The 9,795-nt window shown below is 36.3% G+C and overlaps 1 protein-coding gene and 1 long non-coding RNA gene across 2 annotated transcripts; both read right to left on the bottom strand.

Annotated features, from left to right (window-relative positions):
* Nucleotides 1-1,160: 1,160 nt before the first annotated feature.
* Nucleotides 1,161-2,047, bottom strand: LOC136837960 (uncharacterized). The gene is made up of 3 exons (XR_010852819.1): nt 1,821-2,047; nt 1,595-1,662; nt 1,161-1,385 (listed from the first exon to the last, which is right to left on the bottom strand). It is a non-coding gene; the product is annotated as an uncharacterized lncRNA (long non-coding RNA).
* Nucleotides 2,048-2,396: 349 nt separating this feature from the next.
* On the bottom strand, nt 2,397-5,137 carry LOC136837952 (formin-like protein 1). The gene is made up of 7 exons (XM_067102821.1): nt 4,804-5,137; nt 3,444-3,947; nt 3,182-3,292; nt 2,954-3,046; nt 2,749-2,814; nt 2,560-2,625; nt 2,397-2,434 (listed from the first exon to the last, which is right to left on the bottom strand). The coding sequence occupies exons 1-7, from the start codon at nt 5,135-5,137 to the stop codon at nt 2,403-2,405; spliced, it is 1,206 nt and encodes a 401-aa protein (XP_066958922.1). The 3' UTR covers nt 2,397-2,402.
* Nucleotides 5,138-9,795: the final 4,658 nt, after the last annotated feature.

A 9,795-nucleotide genomic window follows, 5' to 3' on the forward strand; every position in this document is an offset into this window, starting at 1 on the left:
TATTGCTATTGTGCCTTGTGCTGTCTCCTTGTTTGGAAGAGTAAAATGAAATTCAATATCTGACTTTTATCTTCGGAATTAATTGTAATTAATTTCCTTTTTCTCCAGATTCTTTCTCTAAAATTTACTTAGATCCTACGCAAGGTCGTCAATGTTAAGGGTGAGACTTGGCTGATTAGTTTATTACGTGATTTATGTAATTTTTATACGGCCCTGCATGCCAAGGACACACGTAACCTGTCAATTGAGCTACAAATTAACCTCAAAGACAGCTGTTTAAATTAACCAAGGTCGCCAGTCAAGGGAAATTAACCTCAACAAAGAATATTCAATGAATAAAGACTTTACGATAAATGTCGCCAACTTCGGGCGCAGACAATCTGTACTCGTTAAGATGGTATTGAAACACAATGGCTCTTCCAAACAATGGGTTCGACACAAGACTGCATAAAGAATTAAAATGACTTGCTTACCTTCCCTACTTCCTAGTTACTCTTACTGGAGTAATTTGGATGAAGCTAAACAATAAAACTTATACTTAACCTAGACTTCGTAAAAGCAACGTGTCCTTGGTAATCTACTGGGTGGCGGAATAAGGGAACAAGGAAAACTGAAATAAAGTGGAAGATAATAGTAACTCGACGAAGGATGAACTAAAATTCCAGACTTACCGTTATACGAAGGTTGCTGCGCATCAACTGTCAATCGGGCACGCTGGGATTAATTCGCCACTTCACTTAGTAACATAAGAACAAAAGAAAGACGGAGAGACCAAGGGATTCCCAAGCCAGGAAAAAGACGTCCGCTCTCCTCGATAGTTTAATTCTCTCTCTCTGCCGACTAGCTGGGTCAAAACAGGGGCAGCCGTTGATGCCCTCGGGGTCTGAAACTTTGTCAACACATCCGTCGAGCAGAACAGGTAAAAAAAAGCTTAAGGCCACCTATCGTAAGGTTGAATATGGAAATTTCCTATGGGGGTTAAATCCCTAATGCTACTGAGTTCTTTGCTACAAACGAACGTTAAAGTTTGAACTGTCTACGTGACCCTACCAATACTCCCGTCTTTTCCCTCCTTGGTCAGTCTGATATTACTACAAATAAAGCATCGAGGGCAAACAGCATAAATATTTATAAAAATACACATACATATATGCATATATATATACAGGCAGTCCCCGGTTTACGACGGTGGTTCCGTTCTTGCGCCGCGTCGTAACCCGAAAATCGTCGTAAAGCGGAACGATGGCATACGACGCCAGAAAATTGTATAAAAATTTGAAACAAAAGTTATGAAAGCCTTACTTTTAATCCTTTGGGTATACTGCATGTTGTTTCTTGATGTTTTACCTACATTTTGATGTGGTGTGTATCCAAAACTGGTGGTTCTGGAATGTAAAAATTTACAATTTACTACAAAGTACAGTACTGTACAGTAAATCCTGTATGCAGTAAAGTATAGAGTACTGTACATATACTGCACAAAAGTAAAATACAACATGTTATACAGTAACACAGGTGTACAGTACACTGTACTGTACTGTAATTTATACCAAAGAGTTTATAAAAGATAAAAAAAAAAAAGTGAATTCCTTACTTTTATTTTGGAAACCCCGTGCTTCTTAACCCTGGAAAAATGGTGTGGCCTCATGATTCAGGGGGATTCTGGAATGTAAAAATTTAGTATTAGTGTACGTATAATACTGTACAGTAGTCCTGCATGCAACAAAGTACAGTACTGTACTGTATAAATACAGAACAGTCAGTATTTTACAGTAGAATAATAAATATATAAAAATTATAAAGAGTTAGGAATTCCTTACCTCATTCAGTGATTGTCAAAGCTGTTACAACCGCAGGCTAGGTTGGGAGAGATGGAGATTGTATGCGTGGGGAGCCTGCAATGATAAGGATAAAATTGCTGCAGAGTTTGTACTGTATGTGTTACACTGTTCTGTATCAGTTCAGGTATTTCACAAACCTATGTTCAACAGTACAAAATAAAAATATGAATGCCTTACCTAATTTCAGTGATTTTTAGAAGATGGAGGCGAGGATGAGGAGCTCTAGTAAAGGTGCTGGGCAGTCTGGAATATTAGAATGAAGACGTTACTTTATATTTATCAAATGTACTGTACATATGACCATTTATAACATTAAAAACAGTGAAGAATTCAATACCTTGAGTGATTTGAAAGATGTAGGCTACATGAGGAAGGTTTTGTACAGTTCCAGTAGAGGTCAGGTTAAAGGTGCATGTCAGTCTGGAATGATAATGTACATGATAAAGATTAGAATAAAGTACTTCTGTGGATTTCATAAACAGTACACTAATTTTATAAAATGTATAACAATTTATAAAACAGAAAGTGTTCTTACCAAATTCTAGTGGTTGGCTTGGGGGGCTATGGTGTGGCATCTGCAGGTGCTTGGGAGTCTGCAATGAAAAAGATAGAAATGATACTGTACACAGCAGTACTGTACTGTACTGTATAAGTATAATAACACAATTTAAAACAATGTAGGCTAATAGAAATTTCTAAAAAGTGAAGAATTCCTTACCTGGTGGACATGAAATGGGTGCAGGTGCTACTGGTGCAGGTGAATTTGGAGTTGAGCAGGGGACACCTGTCATTTGTGGAATGATAAAAGATAGAAATTACCACACAGGGGTATGTATGCAATAAGCTACTGTACTGTATACAGTTTTATAAAGTGATTTGAAAGAAAAAAAAGTCATGAAATCCTTACCTGATGGGGCTGGAGAGGGGATAAGGTCAGCTGAGTTGGGCCGGGAGGAGGCTGTAACATGTGGATCTGGAATGATAATGATTATGTAAAGTTACAGCAAATACTAAAGCAATAGTGTACTGTACAGTGGGTGAAGTGCAGTACACTTTTTGTAACATTTATAAAAATTTATAAAACATTAAAAAAAACATTAAGAATTCCTTACCTGGTGAAGTTGGAGAGGAGACAGGAGGTCCCGTAACTTCAAAACCCTGGAATTCTTCAGGGGGGTCAGGACTGTCATCACTACCAAAGAGATCTGGAATGGCACATAATGAAATAAATTAGGTTATGCGATAGTAAATATAAAATTTGTACCATATGTACAGTACTGTATATACAAATGATTTCATGTATGAAAATTATAAAAATTAAACACTTAGGAATTCCTTACCTGATAGAGCTGGAGAAGCTGCTGGGGAGGTTACTGCAGGTACAGGTTCAGGCTCAGGTTCTGATTCATAGCCAGGTAGAGGTTCTGGGGAATCTGGATTAGGAGTCACTTCTGCAATGATACAAATGATAAAATTTATTGGGTTATGCTGTGTATCTACAGTATGTAAATATAAATTGCAGTAACATTTTATAAATATTATTACAAGTTATAACAATTTATATTACAGCAGTTAATAAAAATAAAGTTGAGAAATCCTTACCTAGACTAGGAGTGGCAGGTGGTGCTGAAGACTTCTTCACGAAGAAAGAGTCTAGCCTAGACTGCACTTTCTTCTTCAGCTGCTTCTCCTTCAGCGCCTCCCTGTAGCACGTAGTAAGATCCAGCATTCCTCTGCGAATCCTCTCAAACCTGGCAATGTTAGGGTCCTCACCCTCAAATGCTGCCAAACATTTCTCCAGGTGAGCAAAACCCTCTGTCAAGCCCTTGATTGTTAATTCCTTGACCTTTGGTTGTGGTGCCTCTTCCTCCTCCTCGATCATCTGCTTCTCCAGCTCAATGAGGTCCTCCGATGACAATTCCTCTCCGTGGGATGCCAGCAGCTCGGTGACATCCTCAGCTTCCAAGTCCAGTTTCAGCCTCTTGCTTAGCCCAACAATTTTCCTTGTCACAGCCTCAACATCTTCTGCCTGCTCAAACCCCTTAAAACTATTCACAAACTGCGGACACAGTTTCTTCCACGCACCATTCAGAGTCGACACCTTTACTTATATCCCAAGCACGTGCGATGTTCGTCACAGCATCTGCAATGTTGTAGCCCTTCCAAAAATCTTTCAGAGTCAACTCCTTGTTACCTTCAACGGCCCGTAAAGCAGCGCGTATTGTCCTCCTCAGGTAGTATGCCTTGAAGTTAGCAATGACTCCCTGGTCCATCGGCTGTATGAGGGATGTAGTATTTGGTGGTAGATACACCACCTTCACATTAGGGTTCATATTACTAAGATTAGCCGGGTGACCAGGGCATTGTCTAAGACAAGCAGGACCTTAAAAGGCAGACCCTTCGAGGCACAATACCTTTCCACTGCGGGCACAAAGTGGTCATTGAACCAGTCCTCAAAGACCATCAAGGTAACCCAAGCTTTCTTATTGGACTTCCAAATGACGGGGAGTTGACTCTTGAAAATGCCCTTAAAAGCCCTGGGATTTTCTGCCAAGTACACTAGCAAGGGCTTAAGCTTCAAATCGCCACTAGCATTGGCCCCAAAGAGTAAAGTCAGCCTCTCCTTACCAGCTTTATGGCCTGGTGCTGACCTCTCCTCCTTGGAAATGTATGTACGATTTGGCATTCTTTTCCAAAATAACCCTGTCTCATCTACATTAAATACCTGGTCAGCAGTGTAACCACCTTCCCTAATTATCTCAGCCAAACCACTAGGAAACTTTCTGCTGCTACGTCATCAGCGCTAGCAGCTTCACCTTGCAACTTCACATTGTGCAAATTTGCACGAGCCTTGAAGCGGTTAAACCAACCCCTACTGGCGGAAAATTCTTCACTAGCACTGCCTTCCCATTTTTCTTCACCACTGCCGCATGCAGCTCCCTAGCCTTCTCTTGAATCACACTCAGGCTCACTGGAACACGCCGTTGGTTCTGGTCTTCCAGCCAGATCAACAATAACTTCTCCATCTCCACTACGTTCTGGCTACGTTGCTTCACGTTAATCACCGTTGCCTTCATTGGTGCAGCGTCTTGCACATGTTTCAGAATACGCTGCTTGTCCTTCACTATGGTAACAACCGTCGTTCTGCTAAGGCCCAAGGCACGGCCTATCTCGGTGTTACTTTCACCCTTCTCCGAACGCTTAATTACGTCGTACTTGACTTCCATGGTGATGCTCTTCCTCGGCTTCTTGGATGCACTAGCATCAGATGATAAATTCTGCCGTTTTGGAGCCATAGTGAAGGCACAATTCACGAAAAACTGCAGCTAAAGAAAAGCAACAATGAGGCAACGTACCTAACTCTGCGGAGGCAAACACGTGAGTGAGGAAAGGGTTGTTTGGTATTGTTACGCGCGCCTGCGTGATCGACCCAGGAAGGTCGTTGTCCGGTCAACTACTGTACAGTACCAATGCAGTTACATACAGAGCGCAGCTACGCTCACGAAACTAGTTCGCTTACAAAGCGGCGTAAAAAGCGCCGAAAAAAGTCATAACCTTGCAATGTATTTTAATAATTGTAACCAGAAACTGATTTTTGATGATTACTGTTAAACCAGAAACGGATTTTTATAAATATACGTAATTGAAAAGCGTCGTAAACAGGCTGCGTCGTAAACGGGCTGCGTCGTAAAACTCAAAAACAAACGTCGTAAGCCGGCCTGGATTTTTTAATGAATATATCTGAAAACCGTCAAACTCGAACGTCGTAATTAAAGCCGGAACCGTCGTAAGCCGGGGACATCGCTGTATATATATATATATATATATATATATATATATATATATATATATATATATATATATATATATATATATATATACATATATGCATATATATATATATATATATATATATATATATATATATATATATATATATATATATATATATATATATATATATATATATATATATATATATATATATATATATATATATATATATATATATATATACATATATACATATATATATATATATATATATATATATATATATATATATATATATATATATATATATATATATATATATATATATATATATATATATATATATATATATATACATATATATATATATATATATATACATATATATATATACATATATACATATATATATATATATATATATATATATATATATATATATATATATATATATATATATATATATATATATATATATATATATATATACAGGGTGTTTCAAAATTAGAGCCCCCCACCTCTGCAGCATAAACTAAAATTGATATGGACAAAAACAAAAGTAATTCAAAACAGGTATTTATTTAAGTTTCTCTCTGAGTGTTTAATATATTATGTGGCCTCCATCTGCCTGTACCACAACCTGCATTCTTGAGAAAATGATTTCAGGAAATCACAAAAAAGCCGAGACTCAAACTCCATTTCCCTGAGCACTTCGGTCATCTCTCTTCGCTGGTCGTCAAGGCTTGGTATACCAGCATAGTTCACTGTGTACACTTCAGTACGATCCTTTAGGATACTACCAATGTTTTCATACACATTAAGGTCAGGAGAGCTACCTGGAAATTCACTTGACGACAAGAAATCGATACCACTGTTTCGAAGCAGCTCCTGTGTCTGAAGAGCCTTGATACATGGTGCCTTATCATGCAAAAATGTGACTTCTTCAACAGATAACACATTTTCAGGATCTTTGAGGAAAGGAAATAGTCCACCAGTAAGCACAGTTTCTCTGAAGTATTTGCCATTCCATCATGACTGCCCTTCTTCTTTGATGATCCACATTAACCGTTTGGCTGTGAAACAGAGAAAAATTCCCAAACATTCAAGAAATTTCACAACTTGGCGATAGTGCACATCATCACTGATATCATCCAACTTTGCAGCCCAAATGATGTCATTTTTATGATTTGGCTTCCTGACTGTGTAAATGAAGAATTCCTCTGATGCGGCAACATGGAGAAAGTCAGCTTCATCCCAATCTTTAAGAAATGAACCACAAAACCATGCACGGTCTTCTCTCTGTTGCTGAGTGATGTTCTGCTTGATACCAGATTTTTTCAACTCACGATATACAGCACTATAACTTCTCTTCTTTCCCCTTTTTGTTTCTAGTTCAAGCACCAATTTATGTAAAGACTTTCTAGGTCTACCCACGGCCTCAGCTGTGATGTCTTTTGACTCCTGAGAAAGGACTTTAGGCCTTCCAAGATTCTCACTCTTCTCGCAATGACAGTCTTATGGATTTTTGTTCCAGTTTCTTTTAACAAAAGATTCATCTCTTTTAATGTATTTAGCTGCCTGGCCTCTCTGAAGGTTATAGCCCGGATTTGGTCAATCCATCTGATTTCCTCCGAGTCGTTAGCCGTGGCTGTATCTAACTCCGTCACTCAGTCTAAAAATATCAGAAATGTAAAATGAAAAATAGCTTAATAGAAACTTAAAATAATGTACTTGGGGATAGGCTGTAGCAGAAAACTTCATAACTTTCCATTTGTTCTGTGGAAGGGAGCTCTAATTTCAGAAACACCTGAGATATATATATATATATATATATATATATATATATATATATATATATATATATATATATATATATATATATATATATATATATATATATATATATATATATATATATATATATGTATATGTATATATATATATATATATATATATATATATATATATATATATATATATATATATATATATATATATATATATATATATATATATATATATATATACATATACATTTATTTATATACATATATACAGGTATATATTCGTTTATATATATATATATATATATATATATATATATATATATATATATATATATATATATATATATATATATATATATATATATATATATATATATATATATATATATATATATATATATATATATATATATATATATATATATATATATATATATATATATATATATTGTGTTTGGGTGTTTTTAAGAAAATATCATCATAACGTTTGCCGTAAAAATGTCCAGAATGCTACATTTTCTACTGATGTCTGTCGGTGACATGAAATACACTGTACTTTCTTCATCCTCATAAAAACTGATCATTGTATGCATATGTGTATGTTCACTAAAGACTGGCTTATAACAAACAGCCTATCTTTAGATGTTTATTTTCATAAATCGAGAGGAAATACTCGCAGTGAAGGAAGAAGGCAATTCCGTACCTCCTGCAAAGTGGTTATGTTTTGATTCGATTGTTTGTACATTTTCATTCTTCTTTTATGCAATGAAAGTATAGCTTTGGCCCGTATATTTTGCGAGAGACAGAAATGTAATCTTTTGCGAAAAAGAGGCTCTGTTAAGTGGGAGGGCTGCTAAGCCTTGCCGGAGTTTGGTTCTCTCTAAATGTTACTCTACCAAAGGCTTTTAATATAGGAACAATGTTGATTTGTAATTTGACCTCTGTTCCACTTGATAACCAGTTCAGTAGGATTATTCTAGTATCATGTAATTTAAGAAATTTCATGGATTTGTTTTAAAAAAACCTTGTTTTAAGAAACAAATGCAGTACACTGTTTATTCGAATTACTCATCATATTTAGATTTGTTAACTGCTAACACATATGTGCTTTAAGCTTTTCTGGTGAAAAGGTATGTGGAAATGATTAACCCATCGATGTCATCCGATTTCCGATGTCCTCTTGACAAGATCATATTGTTGGTTTGATTAATGATAGCAGAGTCCATCATCTTTCTTTTGTACAGACAGCTACTTTTGAAAACCAGCTCTGCCCAGCTGCAGTTCATGGTATAGCCTTTATCCCTGATAAGTAGAAAAATCCCAGAACTCTCCGAAGCATAGCATACCATACTGATCTTTTGTGCTCTGTTAATCTTTGTGAGAGAGATCTACCCGTCTCCCCCACGTAAATCTCATTACAATTGCTGCACGGAATCTTGTAAACTCCGGCTTCTTCCCCTTTTTATTCAAGTATACATTAATGAGCTAGCTCCCGATGGATTTGGGATGATGGAAAATAACAGGATTGTTAGACCTGAGTTGTTCTGTGGCTTTTTGGATGTGTTCGGTGTAAGGGAGCTTTATTTTGTTGTTAAAATCTATTTGTCTGTTGTTAGTGGGACCTCTGTACTATATCTAAGCCAGGCCATATTAAGGGGTTTGATTGACGACAAAATTTCTCTTTTGAAATATTCCATGTACAATATGAACTTGTCAGGAGGACATTGGAAATCGGATGACGTCGACGGGGTAATCCTCAGGCCTCTTCTCAAGCAGGTGTTCCAGGAAATACGACCACCAGACGCATCGCCAGACGGGAGTTAATGAGGCCAAAAACCAATAGGGAATTGTTTATTTCCCTCCTTCTTGGGAAACGGTCACCTGCATACCATCGGAAACTTAATGTCACACCTAAATGTGCTTTGTATATATACTCTTGTATATATACAAAGTATATATACAAGAGTATATATACTTTGTATATATACTCGAAGTATATGGTTGCAACGTTCAAACAGTGTTTTATTGGCCTTTTTATCTTCATATCATATCATATTGAAACTACAAGTTTTAGGCAAACAGCAGTTGCTAGTGAAAATGTAATTTATTTTCTTACACAGTTAGGCATGATGTTCTTATACCATGCGTGGTGCCTTACTATTAGTTTCCTCTTTTATAATGTCGACGCATATACCACCTCACATTTTCATAACAGTCACAGATTTTCCAAACTGATCATTTGTATTATATTACAAGGAGTTGTAGGAGGTGATTTGTTTCTGATTATACTAAAAATGAGTTTCTCTAATTCATATATCTCCATTTAAGAACATTCAGTTCGATGAATATTTTATCAAGAAAAAGTTTATATTAAAGACTGTAATAATAATAAT

The sequence above is a fragment of the Macrobrachium rosenbergii genome, unplaced genomic scaffold (genome assembly GCF_040412425.1).
Source record: "Macrobrachium rosenbergii isolate ZJJX-2024 unplaced genomic scaffold, ASM4041242v1 13902, whole genome shotgun sequence".
In the NCBI taxonomy this organism is placed as follows: Eukaryota; Metazoa; Arthropoda; class Malacostraca; order Decapoda; family Palaemonidae; genus Macrobrachium; species Macrobrachium rosenbergii.